This window comes from Rhinatrema bivittatum, chromosome 5 (assembly GCF_901001135.1).
Source record: "Rhinatrema bivittatum chromosome 5, aRhiBiv1.1, whole genome shotgun sequence".
In the NCBI taxonomy this organism is placed as follows: domain Eukaryota; kingdom Metazoa; phylum Chordata; class Amphibia; order Gymnophiona; family Rhinatrematidae; genus Rhinatrema; species Rhinatrema bivittatum.
This window is the reverse complement of record NC_042619.1, coordinates 80,714,135-80,737,132: the sequence shown is the minus strand read 5'-3', so window position 1 is coordinate 80,737,132 and position 22,998 is coordinate 80,714,135. Positions and strand designations below refer to the sequence as shown.

Here is a 22,998-nt window from a genome sequence, read left to right as displayed (position 1 = left end):
CTTGCTTAAGAGTTGGAGTCCTATGCCCTCTGGTTACTATGAGGGTTAATATGAAAAATGTTAATACTCTAGAGCAGTGGTTCTCAATCTGATCCTCGGGGCACACCTAGCCAGTCAAGTTTTAGGATATCCACAATGAATATGCATGAGATAGATATGCATATAAAAATTTGCAAGCACTGTCTCCATAGTAAATAAATCTATCTCTTGCATATTCTTTGTGGATATCCTGAAAACTTGACTGTCGAGGAATGCTCAAAGGACTGGGTTGAGAACCCCCTACCACAGAGGATGCACAGTTTTTGGTATGAAAATGGCATTGGAGTTTATCCATTTGATCCCTGTTTTAAGATATATTTCTAATAGATTTAATATCTTTCAGAGGTGAGTGCCACAATCTAATGTTCCATCTAAACTATTTTCTTGGAGAGAAATCTGTATATGACCCTGATTTTGAGTCTGTGTATAATGTATTTTTTCAATGTATTAGAATTTGTAACACTTGTAACTCTGTTAAGTCTTGATTTAATAATTTGGGGTGAATTTGAGCTAATTTTTATGCTTGTTATAAAAACATTTTTATAAGACTAGTGAACCCATAACTATAAATGCCAAACCTTTAACTTATGCCATGTCCTTTAATAATTTTAGTTGATTCTACTCCTAGTTTTGAAGCCTGTTACATACATATATTGAGGGTTGGTGCAGCAAAAAATTGGAAACCACTGCATCACCTTCACTCATTCCTGTCTAATTTACTAGTGCAATGCTGTCATAATATGATGGTTAAATGCCCAGCTTCATCTGAAGCTAAGCCTATAATTATAAAAAAAAAAAAAAGTTATGTATGCCCAAGTGGTTCAAGGAGAGTACTAGGAGATGAATTGCAGTAACTTGCACAGCAGTTCTGTTCCATCTGTTTAAATGATTATGTAGTCTTTTCAATACATTGTTTTCCTTAAGTCTGTGCACAAGTATATGAGAGGTTACAAAACTTTAACAATACTAAATCCAAATCACATAAAATGTTATGTTATCCCAGGACAAGCAGGATGCTAGTCCTCACATATGGGTGACATCAGTATTGGAGCCCTATATATGGAAAAACTTCTTCCAAAGTTTCTGTGAAACTTTTGACTGGCACCAGAGTGCCTACTGAGCATGCCATGATATTCCCTGCCACAGGGGTCTCCCTTCAGTCTTCTTTTTTCCGCGGAGCCGTTATCCTCGCGGTTAATCTGGGGTCCTGTGGTGAATTTCACCACTCACAAAACTTTGGAAAAGTTCAGGAAAAACTTTCCACCGCAAGGGTCTCCCTTCCGTTCCATCGCGATTTCAGTTTTTTCTCAGAGTTTTCGTCTGTTCCATACCGTTTTTTTCCCTCACATTGCCGTCGACGGCTGTCCGGCAAAAATGGCTTCGGGTTTTAAAAAATGCCCGAATTGTGCGAGAAATATGTCCATTACGGACCCGCACCAAGAATGTGTTCTTTGCCTCGGCGAAAAACACGATGTAAAGTCTTGTACTTTATGTGCCGAAATGACATCGAAGGGATGTCTGCTCCGGATGGAGAAGATGGAGCACCTCTTCAAAATTCATCTGCTCCCAACAACTTCGACGTCAGCTCAGTCATCGCCATCGGGATCAATACGGCAAGTTGTGCTGAAACGACGACTTCCAGGTGAGGCCTGAGACGCTTCCACTCCCTCCCCCTCGCCATCGTCTAAGGCGTCCACCTCCGGCAGCGAAAAACATAAGGAGAAGCATCGGCGCCAGCACGCCATCGAGCCGGTGCCCGCTGAGCCATCGAAGGATGCGGCCTCCTCCGCTAAGAAAGCTCGGACGAGCGCAGAAGCTCCGAGGCGTACGGTACCAGGGCGATCCCCACCGATATCGGTGCCGGGCACCATACCTCCTCAGGGCCCTGAGGAGGTATCGCCATCGCCGCCTCCCCCCATAGCTGCTCTGATAGCATCAGCTATGCGGGCAGAACTTGAGTACATCCGTCAAGCGCTTCGACAAGCGCTCCTCGGTACGGTGCCATGCCAGCCATCGACACCGATGTCGCCATCGACACCAGCTCCGATGCCTTCCGATCCTTCGCCATCGATGCCGATACTACCATCGATTCCGCCAGAACGGCCATCGATTCCGCAGCCGATGCCCGCGATGCCTTGCCCGATGCCTTCACCGATTCCACCGGTGACTCCATCGGTGCCATCTTCAGACTTCATGGTTCTTCAACCACTGATGACTAAACTGGACAATCTACTCGATGCTTTATCGAAGACGCCCAGAGACATACAAAGAGGAACCTGTTCCAGGACTCTCAGGACTTCCCAGGCCTCATCAGCCTCGTTCTCCCTTACTTCCACCGATGCCCAGAGAGCCACCGCTGGTGCCAGTTACACCACAGCCACTGAGGTCACCAAGCGAGACAGACACAGAGACGGCGGGGTACTCCTCAGAAGAAGGACATACTGTCTGAACCATCTCCTGAGGACCTTAGAAAGTCTCCTCCGGAAGATTTATCTTTCTCAAACTTTGTGAAGGACATGGCGGACACCATCCCTTTCCAGTTGCATGCAGAGGTGGATGCCAGACAAAAGACACTGGAGGTCCTACAATTTGTAGATCCTCCCAAGGAGATTTTGGCAGTGCCGATACATGAGGTATTACAAGAACTCATGTACCAAATATGGGAACAACCAGGTTCACTGGCAGCGGTCAATAAGAGGTCAGATGCCACCTACTTAGTCCAACTAATACCTGGATTTCAAAAAACCCAGCTACCTCACCAGTCAGTGGTCGTAGAGTCGGCCCAGAAAAAGACTAAAAGATTAAAGTCTCATGCCTCTACACCACCTGGGAAAGACAACAGATTCGTGGACAACTTGGGCCGAAAAGTTTTCCAAGGTTCTATGTTGGTATCTCAGATTGCATCTTACCAACTCTTTATGAACGAATACCAAAGAAATCTTTGGAAACAAGTCCAGTACCTGGTACTCACACTTCCTGATCAATATCAGGAACCATTCCATCAACTGGTGCATAAAGGCCTAGAGGCAGGCAAACATGAAGTCAGAGCTACCTACGACAGTTTTGAAACTGCAGCACGTCTCTCAGCTTCAGGAATAACAGCACGTAGATGGGCCTGGCTTAAGGCATCCGATCTCCGGCCGGAAGTACAGGAAAGGCTAGCCGACCTTCCCTGTTTGGGGGATAACCTGTTTGGCGACAAGGTTAAACAAGCTGTTGCGACTATTAAAGATCATACTGAGACACTTAAGCAACTTTCCTTACTGCCTCAGGAGCCTCAACCCCCGGTCAGAAGACCTAGAAGGGATATAAGGCGGCCTTACTATCGCCAACTCCGCTACTATCCCCCATCAAACCGTGCAAGACCATCTCGCCCAGCTCAGCGTCCACAGGCTAGGCAAAGGCAGGCAAGGCCTCAACCTCCTCCTCAAATTGCCTCAACATCAGATTTTTGAAAGAAATCAGAGAGCAGCAGCCAACCCACCAACCCACTCCCACACCTACCAGTAGGAGGTCGTGTAACCTTTTTCCATCACACCTGGACCTCCATAACCACAGACCAATGGGTACTTTCCGTAACAGCTCACGGTTACCGATTGGATTTTCTCACTGTACCAAAAGAAACTCCACCACTCTCATCTTGGACTGTGAACCAACATTCCAAAATTCTACAAGCAGAATTATCCACCCTTCTGAGAGCCAGGGCCATAGAACCAGTCCCCGGGCCTCAGCAGGGCAGAGGATTCTACTCCCGCTATTTCCTCATTCCAAAGAATACCGGAGGCCTTCGTCCCATCCTAGACCTCAGAAATCTCAACAAATTTCTCAAAAAAGAAAAATTCAGGATGGTGTCGTTAGGCACCGTGCTACCTCTCCTTCAAAGAGGGGATTGGCTCTGCTGTCTGGATCTTCAAGATGCCTACGCTCACATTCCCATCTTTCCTCCACATCGCCAGTACTTGTGATTCCTGGTCAAAGGTCAACATTTTCAATACCGAGTGCTCCCATTCGGCCTAGCCTCAGCACCTCGAGTGTTCACAAAGTGTCTGGCTTTAGCGGTGGCACATCTCCACAAACAAAAGGTGCATGTATTCCCTTATCTGGACGATTGGCTCATCAGGAGTCAGACACAAGAAGGAGCTCTCAATTCCCTCAAGCTCACAGTTAACTTGCTTCACTCCTTGGGATTTCTCATCAACTACCAGAAATCCCAATTCACACCATCTCACCTGTTACAATTCATAGGTGCAGATCTAAATACCACCATAGCAAAGGCTTTTCTTCCAAGAGACCGTGCTCAAACACTCGTTCTCCTGGCACACTCACCGAAATCAATCTCAAGTTACAGCTCATCAGTGCCTCACCCTACTCGGACACATGGCCTCCACAGTTCACGTCACTCCCATGGCCAGATTGACCATGTGACTAATGCAATGGACACTCAAAACTCAGTGGATTCAAGCTATTCAACCATTGTCCACTCCCATTCAGATAACGCAGGAACTGCGTTCCTCCCTCCTCTGGTGGACATCAATGAACAACTTGCTCAAAGGTCTGCCTTTCCAGCAACCAGTTCCACAAGTAACTTTAACTACAGATGCGTCCACCTTAGGCTGGGGAGCACACATTGGTCATCTCAAGACCCAAGGGATGTGGACAAACTTCCTAGAGCTTCGAGCTATACGTTATGCGCTACATGCGTTCAAGGACTGCCTCTCACACAAGACTGTGCTGATTCAAACGGACAACACAGCCATGTGGTACATCAACAAACAAGGAGGAACAGGTTCCTACCTCCTTTCCAAGAAGCAGCTCAGATTTGGGACTGGGCCCTAGCACATTCCATTCTTCTACGAGCCACTTACCTGGCAGGCATCCGCAACATAATAGCCGATCGCCTCAGTCGTCAGTTCCAACCTCATGAGTGGTCCTTGGATCCAGTGACAGCAACCAAGATCTTTCAACGCTGGGGTCAACCAAACAATAGATCTCTTTGCATCTCATCTGAACTACAAAGTGAAAAATTGCTGCTCCCTGCTACGACAGGAGAACAGCCTACCAAAGGACGCCTTTGCTCGCCTTTGGAACTCAGGCCTGTTATATGCGTATCCACCGATACCACTCATAACCAAAACAATAGTGAAGCTACAACAGGACAAAGGGACCATGATACTCATAGCCCCATACTGGCCTCGGCAGGTATGGTTTCCCACACTGCTAGACCTTTCAGTCAGGGATCCAATTCGCCTGGGAGTAGCTCCCAATCTCATAACTCAGGATCAAGGTCGTTTGCACCATCCCAACCTTCAATCCCTATCCCTGACAGCATGGATGTTGAAAGCTTGATTTTACAACCACTGAACCTTCTAACCACTATTTCTCAAGTGCTGATAGCTTCACGTAAACCTTCCACTAGAAAGAATTATTCCTACAAATGGAAACGATTTACTTTGTGGTGCACTCAGAAATCTATAGATCCTTTCTCTTGCCCCACTACTTCACTACTAGACTACCTATACCATCTTTCAGATTCTGGTCTTAGGACTTCATCTGTAAGAGTTCATTTGAGTGCAATCTCAGCTTACCATAAGCTGGGAGACGCACCTATCTCTACACAGCCTCTCGTCAGTAAGTTTATGAAAGGTTTAACTCAACTTAAACCTCCACTTCATTCCCCAAGCATACAATGGGACCTGAACGTAGTATTAGCCAGGCTCATGCATTCTCCATTCGAACCCATAGATACCTGTGACCTTAAATATCTTACATGGAAAACTATATTCCTCATAGCCATTACATCAGCTAGAAGAGTCAGTGAACTACAAGCTCTTGTCACATACGAACCCTTTACAAAGTTCCTACAAGTTCCTTCCAAAAGTAGTCACGGAATTCCACCTGAATCAATCTATAGTTTTACCAACATTCTTTCCAAGGCCTCACACTCACCAGGGAGAAAGAGCCTTACATACCTTGGACTGTAAACGTGCACTATCCTTCTACTTAAATCGCACTTCAGTCCAAAGGAAATCCAGTCAGCTATTTGTATCTTATGATCCAAACAAACCAGGTAAAGCAGTGGGAAAACATACTTTGTCAAACTGGCTAGCAGATTGCATACAGTTTTGTTATGAGAAAGCAGGCCTTACTCTTCAAGGGCAAGTAAAAGCACATTCAGTCAGAGTGATGTCAACATCAGTAGCACACCTTCGCTCTGTACCTATTCTGGACATTTGTAAAGCAGCAACATGGAGTTCTCTTCACACCTTTGCATCTCACTACTGTCTAGACAAAGAAGGAAGACAAGATTCAGCCTATGGACAATCCGTCTTAAAGAACTTGTTTCCAGTGTAATCCCAACTCCTTCTACATCCAACCTGCTGTGATCTTCGGCTGATTCATTTCAACAATACTTCACTGTTGCCTCAATCCCAAATGACTCAGCCTCTAGCTTGCTCATCACCCATATGTGAGGACTAGCATCCTGCTTGTCCTGGGATAAAGCAAAATTGGTTACCTTGTAATAGGTGTTATCCCAGGACAGCAGGATGTAGTCCTCACGAAACCCACCCGCGGAGTTGGGTCTGATACGTTTTATTATTTTATTTTTGGCTAACGCTAATTGCTACAAAACAGACTGAAGGGAGACCCCTGTGGCAGGGAATATCATGGCATGCTGGGCATGCTCAGTAGGCACTCCGGTGCCATTCAAAAGTTTCATGGAAACTTTTAAAGAAGTTTTTCCATATATAGGGCTCCATTACTGATGTCACCCATATGTAAGGACTACATCCTGCTGTCCTGGGATAACACCTATTACAAGGTAAGCAATTTTGCTTTGTACACTACTCATACACTCAACACACTCATTAAAATAAAATTAACAGTAATGGGACAGGCACAAATCACCTTTTGTAGTGCAAAGTCACATATATATTTATAATTCCTGTGGCATTATGCGCCACTTACAACTCTTAAAGTGACGAGATATAACTGTCAATTGCAAAGTATTTTTTCTAGCATGATTCAAAAAGTTTGTTAATCCTTTAAGCCACAATGGCTTCTATCAGCATCACATATATTTCTATTCTGCAGCCTCAATTTATTCACATGCCCATACCACCCTTTTCTCTCTGCTCTTTCTTCAATTTTAAATCCCACCGATGTGTGTCGTCTTTCTCAGAATCTAGGCCAAACAATCACCTTTTTCTTCTGGTAATCACCCCTACAAGAGGCCCTTGTTTCTCAGTCACCAACTTCATCAGGGGGAATGTTTCACCATCAAATCTTTTCTCTGGTTTGCTTATAACAGGCCCACCGCAATAGCCAACAGACTGCAAATCTTTAAACTCCTTTAAACTGCTTTCCACAGCACACCAAACATTACATCCGGGGTAGTTGTAATCGCTTTCCACAAGCCATCCTCTAACTGCTTTCAAACTTCAATGATAGGATTTCTTAGTGAAGAGATGCTCTCCAAACTCTTGTTAATAAAGTTTTGTAACCTCTTATATACTTGTGCATATTACGATATTGTTCAGTGTGGATAAACATCACCCAAAATGTGTTCCTTAAGTCTACATCATGATGTTCGTCTAAATGTTTTCCTTCAACATTTGACCTAGAATTCCTTTGAGCAGATCATATTTCTGAGAATTCTTCAAGGAGAGACTGATTTTCTTCTGAGGAAGCAGAACGATACCTCATTTGGTAAAGTCCATATGTTTGCTGTACACTTTCTTTAACTGGTATACTATCAGATTTAGAGTGCACCTCGAGTTGAGGATAGATCATCAGTTTGATTTTTCTAGCTGGGTTATCTCGTGGTGTTAAAAGCTAAACTCTAGCTTCTTTCTTGATGGTACCTTTAGTGATATTCTTGAAGATTTGAAATGTATAACTTTTTTTGCTTGATTCTGGTATACCAAATTGAAGTTACCATATGTACTTGTGTGTAAGTTGAAATTTCACCCCCAAATCCGGTCCTTAAAATTGTGGTAGTCTTAGCCATGGGTCAGTCCAGATAATGCCGGTACGATGGCACTTGGAGTTGCCCAGGCATGTTCTCCTCCTCCCAAGCCAGGGTCTAATTGGTGCACTTAAAACAACATGGTTCAAAGCGCACCACAGGGACTCCGTGGGGGAGGAGGGAGGACATGCCTGAGCAACCGCAAATTTGTTGTCCTCATAGCAGTGAGCATTCAAGTTAAGGATCCGGATAAGTTGTGGGGGAGAAGCTGTTCTACTGCTACACTGGGAGACTGCAGGGGAGGACATTCCTGAATAAATGCAAGTGCCGTCGTTGTCCAGATAGCGGATAAGTTAAGGAATTGAGAGTGGGGAAGGATTCAAACAGGAGGGGCAGCCATGGGGGAGCGAGGGAAGGATTCAAACAGGAGGGGAGCCATGGGGGAGCAAGGGAAGGATTCAAACAGGAGGGGAGCCATGGGGGAGGGAGGGAAGGAGTCTGACAGGAGGGGCAGCCGTAGGGGAGAAAAGGATTCAGACAGCAGGGACAGCCATTAAAATGATGACATCTTACCCTCAGGAAAATGAGCGCTGAGAAGAAAAAGAGCATCTTACACCACAACGCTGAAACTGAAGGTTATAGACTGTGCAAAGGCCAATAATTGTGTAATTGCAAGGAATTTGATATTAGTGAAAAACTCATCAGATTGGAGAAAAAATGAAGAAAAGCTGCCAGAAGTGCCAAAGTCAAAGAAACCACATCTCTAGTTATAACTTTGCTACCAACTCCTTTCTTTCCCATCATGACCCCCATAATAATACTCTCTCCTCTGTTATCCCCTCCCTATAGTTAGATATATCTACAATCATATGTATCTACCTAGAACACTCTACATCATATCTCCCCAAGATTTCTTGTTACAATGTACCCAGTTATGTTCTGTTTTATGTAAACATTTGTAATACCAGTTAACAGTTAAGAAAATTGCTCCCATCTCCCCTCCCACCTAAGTTGCTTGTTATAATATAATCGATTTTTGCTCTGTTTTATGTAATGTTGTTTGTTCTGTAAACCGTTGTGAAGGCTTGCTCCAGCAACGGTATATAAAAACCGACAAATAAATAAATAAATGTTTCAAAATTGCGCCTTTTGAAGGAATGGAAAAGAACTTGAATGACTGGGTAATGGAATGCAGACAGAATGGCTACATCATGACTCTCTCGAGCATGAGGATTTGTGCCCTTCAAATGGCAAAAGAAGAAAAATATTCAGTGAGCAAAGGTCTGAAAGAATTCACCTCATGAACCAATATGTGTTGTCTTCGTCAGCACAGAAAGATTTCACAAACTGCCTAAAGAGCTTGATGAAAAGATATTTGTTCAACAAATTCATTATTCAGCAGAAAATAAAGAATCATTTCATTATGAATAACATTGGTAATATGGATGAAATGCCTATGACATTTGATATGCCTGGCAATCGCATTGTAGCTGGCGTTGGTGAGAAGACCATACTTGTAGAAACAGCTGGTCATGAAAAGACCCATTTCAAGGTGGCCCTGTCTTGCCTGGCAGATGGCACAAAACCATGTCTGGTGGTAATATTCAAGAGGAAAATAATGCCAAAGAACCTAAAAATTCCAGCAGGCATAACAGTTTGGGTTCATCCCAAAGGCTGGTTGGATGAGGAGGGAAAGAAATGGTGGCTGTGTGATGTGTGGGATAGGTGACCAGATGCGGGGCTAAGTAAATGATTGTCGCTATTGGTGTGGGATATGTTCTGCGCACATATGGAGGATGTGAAGGACAGTGGAAAGAAAATGGCATGATTCCAGGAGGTCTGACATCAATGCTCCAGTTGTTAGATGTCTTGTCTCAACAAGCCTTTCAAGGACCGATTTCAGCTTATGTGGCAACAATGGTTGTGTTCTGGTCAAGCAAAATTAACGAAAAGGGGGAACCTGATGAAACCAGACATAATTTGGTAGCGAAATGGGTAAAGGATGCCTGGGAGTCGGTTCTACCAGAAATGGTCAAGAAGTCATTCCTGAAATGCGGCATTGGCAATGCTATGGATGGTTCAGAAGTAGATGCCATCTATGAAGACAAAGATGAATCTGCATAGGATGACGAATCAACATATGGAGACAGTGAAGACAACATTTACACTGATGGTATCAGCAAAGAACAATTCCATGATTTATTTGGACGTTCCAACCATGAAGAATCAGACTTAGGTTTTGAATAAAAGAAAGAGATTCAAACAGCAGGGACAGCCATGGCGGAGGGAGGCAAGGATTCATACAGCAGGGACATTTTCTTAGGTTGTTAAATGTTTCTTATGAGACACTTTATTTTACTTTTAAATAAAAGCAATTTTCTTAAATTATCAGTTTATTTCTTAGTATGATGTCACCATTTCATTAGCCCACTAGGTTTTACCCTTGACTTATCCACAGATGACAGATAATTCTTGTTTTTGGGGCCCAAAAAATACCCTTGACTTATACATGAGATAGACTTTATACATGAATATACACGATAGGATGTAAAAGGTTAATTTATTTTGATACAGGTGTACCATATTGGAACAAGAAAAATAAAGGATTCCATAATTCTTAACTTACAGCTTGGATTTTATTTACTAATTTTGTTAGATAGTCAGTCGCTTTATCACTTTTAATTTTTTTCCTTCATAAAATAGAAAATTGGGTATAAGTAATAAAGGTTATATTTTAATTTCAAATGAAGCTTTGCTTGGCTTTTCTTAGAGCAGTGATACTCAACTTGTGGCTTGGGACATGTGTGTGATTGTTTTTAATATTCAATGAGTTTTTCCCCACAAAATTTTTAAAGCAGGAGCAAATAACTGTTTTCAAACTTTACAATATAACATTTTTAACTGACTGCTGAGGCGAATTACTAAATGAAGAATGTTGAGTAGTACTTTTCTAAACTAGCTACTACTTTTTGTTTTTTATAGCTCTGATTTTGTGTTATAGGTGTTAAGATATCCATAACATAATTAGTTTTGTCCCAAATTTATACAGGAGCCTTCCCCCAAGCCAGCTCCCTGTTCTTACAAAATGCACAGAATATTTATATTACCTGTTTAATTACTGCTTAACTGAGGTCTGATGCTAAATCACAAGATACGTATAAATGGTTAAAGGGGCATTTTTAATTGATCATTCCAGTTTCAGAATTAGTATGCTTTTAATATTTTAATAATGCGATATCAAGTTGTAGCCTCCGCAGTCTGTCCCTGGCTGGTAGTCATTTGTGACTGAACTGACTGCTTGTTCAGCATCGCCTTCCCCCTTTCCTTTTGCTGTTGTTTTGTCAGTATCAATGGAATGAGAAGCTGATCTGTTAAGCTTAAGCCATCAACCAAGTAGATTTCATGATTGTGTATGCCTTTGCTTTCATGGGCATTTTTACCAAGCTATGCTGTAATCTTATGACAAAAAAAGTCAAACTATACTTTTGAAAAGGACACTTCTGCATACTGCCCTTTTACTAAATGGCACACAATTTTTCTGCTTTATTACCATATTCTTACTGAATGTGTAGACTGAGAAAGGTATGATGCAAAACTGGGAAATTGTGTTGGAGATTTTCAGTGCATGCTGGTGCAAACTAGAAAAAATATGAATCATTTTAAAGTGCAATTTTTAATAGCTTTGTTCGCAAAATGTTGGTTATTTCAGCCCACCTATATATTGCATCAATTCTCAAAGGGAAACAAACTGCATATTTTCCTTTGAAAATGAGCAGAGGGTCAAGTGGGTGTAAAAATAGCATGCTACTTCTGGAATTCTATCTACATGCGCTATTCTACTCTCCCATCCTAAACATGCCCACAGGAACGCTGCTTCATAATGTTGCTAAAAGTATGTACGCTATGGAAGCCATGAATACTCATGGCCTCATTTCAGGAGGTAAATTTTTAGTCAGGCCCTTTTACCCAGGTGAATACTTTGCTCTGAAATTTAAGTTCAGTAGACCTTTAGTTTTTTACACTTTAACCTCATTGAGAATATTCCTTTAGATCATTTCAACAATCACATTCTAGACTTTGGAGTACCCTTCATTTTAGGCAGCTTGACAGTGCTTATTGTAATTTATCTTTAAGTTGCACTCAAGGCTTCAAGGTTCTGAATGGGGTTTCTCTGTTTGAAGGGTTTTTAAAGACACTTAGTGTGAAAACAGTACCTCTGAACCATTGCAGAAATCTTTCTGTGTAAGCCTGAGTGGAGAATGAAAAATAAAACTTTTTCTTCTGTCAGATTTTCCACAGATTGTTAATTTTAACTGGGTTCTGTGTAAATAGGCTGCAACAGTTGGTCCCTAAGTCCAGCTCTGTCTTGTGATAGTGTTTACTTGGTGACTTTTGCCCCTGGAGAAGCTGAAAGGGACAGAAGATGCCAGAGTTCAGTACCTGCATTTTCTCAGAGCTTAATTTGCAGCTTATTCTCTGTTTTAAAAGGTGATCAGTCAAATTATAAAAAAGGCATATCTGTTTCTCTGTCTCTATCTTCATACTGCTGTTTACACATAGTTGGACAATAGAAACCAGTAGTAAGTCTATATGCAGAAAATCATTTGTGTGTTAATGTAGCAGTGACTTACATTCTGCAACAAGAAATTTGTGCTTTTAGGAGGGATGAGATAAAAATGCTATCTTATACACCTTTTGTTTTTGAAAGCGTTGAAAGTACAAGCCTTAACAGTAAATTATCCAGTTGTATAGCTAAGTGGTAAGTGTTGTAAAGACTGGAAGTAAAAAAAAAAAACCAAAAAACAAACAAACCCCAAAAACTACATATTGTAAAAGGTTTTTATTCAGTGTGCAATCCTGAGTAGTGCTGTTTTTTTAATCTAATTATAAAATATTTGGGTTTCTAAGCACCAGCTTGATACAAATGTAGCAGTTTTCTAATACTGTAGATTGAATAATAATTTGATCTAACATGCCATTTATATTTTTAAACTAATGTAAATGCATGCATGTTATATTTGTTCTAATTGCTGATCAGTTAAATTGTACTAGTTAATTCTTTATAAAGATATCGTCTCTTGTATTTTAAAGAGGATGAACCAATACTTAGTAAAACTTTGTGCAGCAAAGGCCTTTTTTTGTAATTTTCTACTGCATATATCTTTGCCTTCATCCAGTTCTTTTATTTAGTTATTATTTTTTTTACTGCTTTATCATTTAGCCTATGATTTTTGGACAACCAAAACATGAGGAGAAATGGGCTGACACATAGTAAGCACACATGACTGACTTTTTTACAAAAAGAAATTGTGTAGCCAGATTTCTCTGCAATTCTGTTCTGTCATTTATCATTCAGTTAGCCAATTTAGAATTAATATTGTCAGTTTATTGGATGATCTTCTCCAAAGATTTTCTTATACTGTCAAATGAAGTTATTTTTGTGACAATTTTGAATTCATTTATGCAGACAGTAGTAATATGTTTGACTGAAAATTTTTAAATTGCATAATGAATGGTGGGTAAGTAGGAAATCATATTGCAGTGTTCTTGTACTTGACTGGGCATCTCTAACATATACTATATAGCAAGTAACTTTTTTTTTCTGTTCTTTTTTAACCTTATTTTCATAAATCATAAATATTTCAGGCATTTGAAATGTTAGTATTAAATAGTTTTTAACTGTAATCTGTTTCTTTTTTAAAACAGGTAGTTTTCTTTTGGTGCAAAGTTATGAATGTTTCAGGAAAAATTAATGCAGTTTTTCCCCACTCTTCTGTACCAGTATGTGCTAGTCATGGTTGAAAAGAATTTTGGATCATTATTTTGACATAAATGTTGTGCTTAAGAGTTAAATACTTGATATACTATTCAAAATTACTTCAAATTGTGGAGACTTTCAATTATAATATAGTATAACTGGTTATCTTTACTGTTTAAACTGATTCATAATGCAGTAAATGGAAAAGCAAATTCTTCTGCTACTGTATTCTGACAGTTTATTGTACTTTCTGTAATTTGCAAATGGGTAAGTATCCAACTGCATCTCAGACTAGTGTATATTAAAATGGTGCTCACTGATCTTTCAGTCACACAAAATGGTAGTATGATTTAAAATTTTAGCATATGCATACTTTGTTAACCCGATATCTTTTTGAAGTTACTTTTGTAGACTACTGTTTCAAAATTTTTACTTCCAAGGATGCTGTTTATGAGTGGGCATTGTTGCTCATTTAGAGATCCACATTCAGATCTCATTTCTCTGCTGTGGCCTTTCATCATCAGGACTCAAGTTTGATCTTTTGTACCAAACTGTCATGCTCTGCTGGTATATATGTTTCATTATACCAGTTAATTTATGGGATTATCTGAGCACTTTCTTGCTAAGTTTGACATTGCATCATTGGATAATATGCTGGAATAGTGAACAATAAACCATGTTTTCTTGGCAGTTGGATGATTTTTAGAATCTTGTGAAAACCTTGGCCTGGAAAACACCTAAAAATGAAAAATGAACATATCTTGCACAAAAAAAATCCCTGTACCACTCTTTGTTCTGACTGTCTTGGTTTTCAGAACACTGTACCCTGAATGTTTAAGTAAATAATATAGTTTCTAATACTATCCTGTGCTTATCAAATAACTAGTTAGCCCAGGTTTGACCAATTTTGTTCCTCATGAGCCACAAACAAGCCTGGTTTTCAGTGTGAGGCTGCTGAAACACTGTAGGAAAATTTGGTCACATTGCGGGCAGCCATTAGAAGAATGTATTTGGCAACAAAAATGAGTTCTAGAATATTTTAATATGAACAGATTCATTCATATGAGAATTTATATTTAAACTGTAGAACTTTTGCAGCATAGACAATTAAATTTTATTACTGTACTGACTTCTAACCACATGTAACTGTACTTCTAATGAGCTGCTTAGTGTTAACAATAGCATGTATTTGATAGAATGGTAATCTTTTTTGAACTCATTGCTATGAGGACAGAGTCCATTAACAAAGAACTTATGAAGGATTGACATTATCTCAAATACACATTGAAAGACCAGCTAAAGTAATGTCCGTATTGCTGTTATGTTCGTGTACAACTGGTTAGAAAAGCTAATATTTAATGACATGCTGTCAAGCTGAAAGCATATGTGATGTTCTGCTGCCTTGGTCTTGAGTTTTATTATAAAATTATTCTCATTTTAAATTGTTAAATTGTGTGAATCTGAAATCTGCAAGTATAAAGTATACATGTACAGATTTACACATGTAAGTCTGCTTTGAAAATTAAAGTAGACTTAAATGTTCATATTTACACCTACTTTGGAGCAGGTGTACATGTTTGCGCATACATTTGCACATATATTTCTGAAAATTGAAAGTACATGATTACCCTGCCCTAATGCTGCCCCAGAACAGTTTTGCTCATGTAAATAAATATGCATGCAAGTGTGCTGCTACACGTACTCTTGCACATACAGCACCCTTCTCAGTCAATTTTTAAAAACGCTATTATGTGCATTAAATCTTTTGAAAATCAGGCCCATTGTGTGCATGTTATCTAGGTGACAGTTGGGAACTGTTGAAAGCACCTTGGAAAATAGGATTAGAATTAAGTGGTGATGTTTTAGAGAAATGGTCAGAAATAGAAAAAATATTTCCAGGACAAATGCTATGTCCTGGTCCATGCTCCAAAGACCACTACAAAAGTTTTCATTGTGTGTATGTTGTGCTAAGGTTTTTTTGTTCCCAGAGGAGGCAGATTCATTGAAGGTACTGGTCGCATAAGATGAATCTCCACATAGAATGACCTTTATGGGCAATACAGAATACTCAGGGCCCTTGAATTCATGTGATGCTCCAGCAAAGATGGCAGAAATTGGCCCTTAAAGCAGAATTGCCATGTTATGTAGAATCAAGTGAGTAAGCAGCCCTTTTCTATCCTAATCCCCTGATTAGAGCAAGAGGGCAACAGTAGTGTCTTGGCTATGTTGGCCTCTGCATCTGGGAGCATGGAGTGCCCTGCTTTGAATTGTAAAGCAATATTTTACCTTTATGGTTCAAAGCATAACTTTAGCTCTGGATAGGAGGCCCTGCTTTGCTGGTGGGAGTGGGGGTCAAGGGGGGTTAGGAAGAAAAGGGCCTCGTCTTTGAGGGGAGGGATATGAGGACTATGGATGGGAGGGATAAAGGGGGAGAGATGTGGAGCTGTGAAGGATGGAATTTGGGGAAGGAATACTCAACCACACTCTCAATACTGGGGCCTCCCACTCCTTCCCCGCATTGATATCTGATGTCACTTTTTTGCTACTCAGGAAATCTTAAGTTTTTTATATAGACAAGCAAAATTGGAAAATGACTATTTTTATAATTTAAAACAAATATCTTTTATATAATAAATTCACTTGAATATTTATGTAACCATGCCACAGAATTTTCTAATTCACGCAGTTGATCTATTCCAAAGCTGCAACAGGAATCAGAGGGCCTTGAGTATACTTTTGTAATTACAGATGTAAGTTCATCGGCTTGGGATGTTCCTGTCAAAGATTTTGTTACTTGAGGGAGTTGAATTGGAGAATAACTGTTTAACAAGACTTTTATAGAGATGAGCATTATAGCATGGGGAAAAATGACCCACAATACCATCTCCCAAATATGACCCTTGAGGGGACAGCTCTCACATTCAGCTTTCAAGGATTTGTGGAGGGTGGGTGATTTTCATGGGGAGGAACTGTTAGTAAAAGAGGGCAAGGGCTTCAGCCAAGGGTGGGGGGAGCCTATTCCTTATAAATATTCAGGGCCTGAGTGGGGGTGGCTACTAGACCTCTAGAGACTTTTGGACCAGGGATGGAATTGAGGGAGGTTTTCATGGGCTTTGCAGCCCCTTTAAATATCAACCCTGGGAGAATTGTCAAGCAAGTTGAACTAGCAATTCTCCTGGAAGAAAGTTAATTACATCTCCAGATTTCTCACTGCTTTCTTTGGAGCTTTACATGTGAGCGAGCTTTTGGCCTCCACAAAGAATGATTTGGGTATCAGTGACATACTGTTGCGGAACGTAACACGTACAGCTCAAGCACTCTGCATAAAGATACACAGGTCGAAAACTCTCTTTGAAGCGTATCAAGTCATGCGCCACTTGTCCCATGCAGAACATGGAGAAGTATTTGGCCATTCAGCCCTCTGGCGGTGTACATTTACTGATGTATGCTGACCAGGTCCCATGACCAGATGTTTCCCACTATGCTTAGAATGGCAGTGACCAAAATGAGCCTTGATGCCAAAAAATATATGAACCACTCCTTTTAGGATTGGCGTGGCATCTAGCACGGCACAAGCAGGTTTATAGATCAGTACCATACAGCAAATAGGAAGATGGAAATGAGCAGCAGTTAATACTTGTCAGGTTGGATCAAGCAAACACAACTACTTGTAACTCTTAATTGTCATTGCACCTTCTTGCCAGGTTTAATGGACAGCATGGATTATCATGACTTTTTTTTAAGCGTTTGACTGCTAGGAGGGTGCATGATCACCCATATGGACCACATTTGGGATTAGCACCTCTCAGGCTTAGCGTGACTTGGATAGGCAAGCAAGGTATGAGCTGGGACTGATTGTTAACCCTTCTGCAGCAGTTGAGAGATTCGTTGACTGCCCTGTTGCCATCATAGTACATCTGGGGGGCAATGACCTGGGCAACCTATTGAGCAAGCAGTTTATTAAGAGAAGTAAAGAGGACTTGGCCGAATTTGCCTCCTGGTTCATGCACACTCGTATTTTATGGTCTGATGACATTGTGTGCCAAAATTTGAATGATTTGAAGATGTGGAGGAGAGGGCACAAGAAGGTCAACTGCCAGATCAATGTGTGGACTTGCAAGCTCAGCAGACGCTAAATTAGGCATGAGTGGGTGGAATTCCAATGCGAAACCATGTTTAGGCCGGACACAGTTCATCCCTTGGATATTGGCTACGATATATTCAACTATGACCTACAGGAGGCTTTGGAGCACCTGTTTTGGGGGAGTGGTGCTGGCTGCAGCTAAATATTGGGGGGGGGGGGGGGCGCATGAGGCAAAGGCATACCCTACCTCATGCATCTGGTGGGTATCCGAGCTGGTGGAGGGCGTTTTGAGTGTGGTGTAGATGTGCATCATGGTTTAGGTCAGCAGTGGATTGGTGCATTAGGTGTTGCATGGCGGGGCATCCTCATGCCTCGGAAGACCCCATTGCTTGGGAACAAGAAGGGGGCCAGACCAGATGCTGCCTTGCTATATATTGCTGCAGAGGTGGCGTAGCCTGTTTCAGCAATTACCATATTGGCTCGGGTACAGGTTATTTAAGGGGTATATATTTAATAAAGCTGCGGCCTTTTATATCCAATTGCTATGCTTCTGTTTATTTCATTGCTATGAACACTGTATCAATTTATGGCAGGGTGGTGTTAGATATGTGGATGTTGGGGGTAATGGGTTTGGGAGAGGGAGGGATATAGCCAAGCCAATACTATCATCTCGGCTGCTAAATTTACAGATTACACGGTTTCCCACCTAGTCTACATATTTTGATAATTTATCTAGCTTCTTAAAATGTTGAGTCCTTGCCCTGGAGTGGTCTCATAATTTAAGAGGCAGTGTCTTTTGCCACTGACAAACACTGACTGGAAAGTAGAATTTGAATCCAAATCTCTTGGTTCCTAGTCGTACAAGTTAAGCCAACAACTGTCTCTGAGAAACATGTCCTGCATATGTGGATGCATTGTTGGAGCACTTTCCTATTCTGTAGTAAAATGGCTGAACTGTAGTTTTGCTTAAAAAAAAAAAAAAATAATAATTCTCAAATGAAATACATGTGATGGGAGGAGAATTAATTTAGTGGTAGATAGCCAATCTCTCTGCAATTGCCTTAACAGTGCTAATGTCTCTGCAGTGTCCAGAAGGTAGAATTTGCTGGTGACTGGGAAATCCTTTTCCATTTGAATTTTCATAAATTTATACTGCTCTGGTAAATTCTTGAGGGACCATGTATAAGAAAATGAGATTAAACAAATATCCCCATTGTCAGTTCAGTTTTCAGTTCTTCTCATGTCTTCCCCTGTTCATTGTATTTTCCACCTACTGTTGAGATGTAAACCGATATGATGTGCATTCTAATGTTTTTATAGAAAAGCTGTTAAATATAGCATCCTTGCTTAAGTCATAATTTAACTTTGTGCTACTTATAGAAAGTTGTAAAGATGATGCAATTAGTTATCCTAGTTTCCATTAATGAACCTGTGGAATTTCCTCAATTGGTGGAGAATATAGATTTCTATTTATATAGGTGAGAGCTATTTCATGAATTGCTAGGATTTGTTGAGCTGTACTTGCAGATGTAAGATAACTTGAAGGGTCTGGACTGGTATGGAAATTTAATAGAACAAGAAGTGACAAAGGTAGTTCTAAAATTTTCTGTTATTTTCCACAGAAAATGGTGGTTGCCCTGTTAATCCACTTGGATATGTGGAATTTAAGGATCAACAAACAAGTGTAAGCGATACTTTTATATTGGACTAAATGCATGTGTGACAAGTATTCAATGACCATTGACATTACTGACCTGATTCAGGGGATAACTCTTGAAAGTTTGTCACATATGTATTAGGTTAGTTCAGTAAAGTATTACCTACAACTTGTTTGACCCTTAATTCCACTGTCATTTTCCCTATTTTTCTTTCTGCCATGGCTGGTTAATGGTTCATTTGTAACTGAGACTCAGTTGGGTACAATTTGTGGTACATATGTACAGCTGCCAAGAGTTTTGAAACAACCAGTGACAACTGATCACATGAAATAACAGGCTTTTACTGACATCACAAATGAATTGCTAAATTTTATTTTAGAAGGCCCGAATGGTACAAACAGTTTGGTCTTGAAAGCTCATTTATACCAGGTTTGAATAATTCTTATGTTAGAACAATAAAAAGTATCAAAACCTGTAAATTGAGGTTTTTCCAGCTTCTGGAACTTTTTGATTAATTCAAAAAATATATATATTGTGATCTTAGCACTTTAATGATGTACAGTGAGTAAATGTAGCTAGCAGTATCAGACTAAACATTGACTATTTACCATTTTTATTTAAGCTACAAGCTTGAAACTTGCAATCAGTAGTGCCAATTATCAAGGCTTTAACCCTGGCTATTGTCCATTCATGCATCTTTCATATTCAATCCAAAAATGTACAATGACGAGTATAACACATTCACTTACCGCATCCTTGGATCAGAAATGGCAGAGCAGCATGCAGGTTGAAACTCATAAGGAGTTGGGGAAATATAAATATCAATAAGAGAATAGTTTTCTGGTAAGTGATTTGGGATTGGAGGAGGGGACTAGGGAGCTAGGAGAGGGACTCCATTATTTCTTAAGTAGCTGGGACTATTATCCTGGGAATAGAGGCTAAAAATCGTGGAAAAATATAGCAAAAATCTTGTAATGCCACTGATTGTCATACTGGAAAAAGACGTTGAAAGATCTTGGTTGTGTCAGTGCAAAATAACTACATTTATTGAAGTTTAATTCTTGAGCTAGAATTGGCTTTATTTGGGAATATTGGTGACATCACAACATCTTGATTTGGGAACATTACTCCATGTTCGTTTTTTTTTTTTTTTAATTTTCTGTTTATGCATTACCAAAAATGGCATAAATCTTGAAAGAAAATAGGTAATTGAAAAAGACAAGTATTACAAAGTTCACCATACAATTGTTCCAATTTCCAAACTAAGTTCTCATAGAGAGATCCAGTACATAACCCAAAGTATAAGTAACTCAATTTAGGGAGAAAAAAAATCAATATTTAAGCAGCCCTACAACTTGCTGAACCCTAAAGCACAATAGTTTTTTCTGGATCTGTCTGGAGACAGGAAAAACCTTCACTTTAAATTGCAAAAAAGGATTCAGATCTATGCCGAAAAATAGTCTTAAAAAACAGTTTTTGTCAGGTTCAAGAACAAATGAAACTAAACATTGCTGGGACAGCCAGTTCAGTATCCAAGGTCTCAAGCAAAGTGGATACATCCAAAATGGAACCATCAGAGGGAACAAAAGGCACTTGCACATCCCCATGAACTTCATCCGAGCTCCTTTTAAAAGGCAGAAGGTAATACATCTTGGAAACAGGAGGAATAGCATTCTCAGGAACATGTGATATCTCAATTATCTCCTAAACATCTCTTTTGGAGATAGAGAGCGCAGTTTAGGAAAATTTATGAATCTGAAATTTTTATTCCTGACTATATTTTTAAAGTGAGATTTGAATTTTCTTTAATTGCCTCTTGGGTTGATTTAATAGTGTTCATATCTGAACAAAATGACACTAATTGTTGGCCCAAATCTTTTGAAATATTATCCAGTTCTTTGCGCTTGCATCTCCAAATCAATACAGTTTTGGACTAGAGGGGAAGCTGTTGGGAAATAGAACTCCCAAGGTCCACTATGGCATCCCATATAGATTCTAGTGAAAAAGAGGGTCTCTTCATCCAGAAATATGGCTAGGGTAACAATTGTAACTCACTTGACACACCAACGTTGGGACCTCCATCTCTCCCCAGTCTTCCAGCTCCAACCATTACTTCACCTGGGTGTCCAGAAACAAACAGGCTAGCTGCTGCATGGCATTCCACACTACTCCCTGCTGAGGTCTCCACGCCAGCTTTATCATCATTGGCAATCCTGATAGCACTCGGAAGGCTCTGACAGTGTCAGAATTGCCGGGTGGGTTTCTTTCTGCTGGGCTCAGAGGTGAAAGAGCCAGGGAGAGATGGAAGCTTAAATTCCCCTTCCTCTCTCACCAGTGGCTGTTTACCTGGTGGCAGTTTGTTGCCATTGGGCTGGGCTAGTCAAGGGAGGCTGCGGGGGAAAACCCAGGCTTCAGCTTCCTCTTTCTGCCCATTATAGGTAAGAAAAACCAAGAAGCAAAACTAAGGCTAGCCACCCGAGAGAGATTCCACATTGCCATCTACTGATCGGCCATGTAGGATCTCTTTCCATGTGCTTTTTTTTTTTATTCATTTCTTTATAGCTGTTTCATGCTTTTGGCAATAGAATTCAGGCCCTAATTTCCTGGCATGGCTGTCAGGGGTTAATTTATACTGTGTAATGCAGAATGTACTGTTGAAGCTAGAATGTATAAAAATCCTTACTATTCTGTTGGCAATCAAGGCACATTTTGACTCATTTTAAATGTAATGAAAATAAATGCATCTTTGCATGTCTCTTGACCTTATGAAAAAATTACCTTGCACTTTCCTATTCAGAAGGATCTGCAGAGGTTTCTCAGGTTGTAGTACTGGCAGGGGTAGCATTTTCACTTCACTTGCTGTTTGGACTGGTAACTGCTCCTCACATTTTGTCCAAAATCATTGTGGCAGCGGCTGCGTTTCGTCAGGATGGCGGCATGGTTCATACATATCTGGATGTTTGGCTGATGCGGGCCAACTTGGAAGGAAGTCTGTCAAATGTTTCACTGTAGGTCCAACTGATGGTCATCTTATTGTTGATTCTCGCTTGAGTGACCAATATTTGTCGAGAGCAAGCTGGTTCCATCTAAATAACTGGCGTTCTTGGGAGCTTATTTTGAGACACAGTCAATGTATTCCTTTCCATGGAAAGATGTTTGAAGCTTCATTAGCAGGTGAGTTAGTTATTGAATTAGAGGCACCCAAAGTGTGGAATTATCTTTAAATGCAAAGTTCTAGGGCTTCCATGCTGGTTCTGATTCCTTGGTTGGCTCATATGAAGCTGTTGCAGAGGGCTCTGCTCTCCCATTGGGATCTTCGGTTGCAGGATTATGAGATCCTGCTACCCCTTCCGGGGGAGATCAGATTTAGTCTTCCATGCTGGCTGTCATGGGACAGTTTGTCTAGGAGATTAGACCTAGAAATACTAGCTTGGATGCTAGTGAAAACAGATACCATTCCTGGTTGATAGGGAGCCATTTGCCAATGGTGGAT

At 40.5% G+C, this 22,998-nt stretch overlaps 1 protein-coding gene across 6 annotated transcripts in view; it reads left to right on the top strand.

The window, feature by feature from the left end:
- PSPC1 (paraspeckle component 1) overlaps positions 1 to 22,998 on the top strand; it is a 465,349-nt gene that overhangs the window by 238,546 nt on the left and 203,805 nt on the right. The window contains exons 8-9 of one of the 6 annotated variants that reach the window (XM_029602503.1): positions 7,662 to 7,746; positions 8,585 to 10,591. The exons of the other annotated variants lie outside the window; for them this stretch is intronic. Coding sequence (XP_029458363.1) covers positions 7,662 to 7,746; positions 8,585 to 8,592 — 93 coding nt within the window. The 3' untranslated portion in view covers positions 8,593 to 10,591. Of the gene's footprint in view, positions 1 to 7,661; positions 7,747 to 8,584; positions 10,592 to 22,998 lie in introns of those variants that run through there. 6 annotated transcript variants of the gene reach the window in all.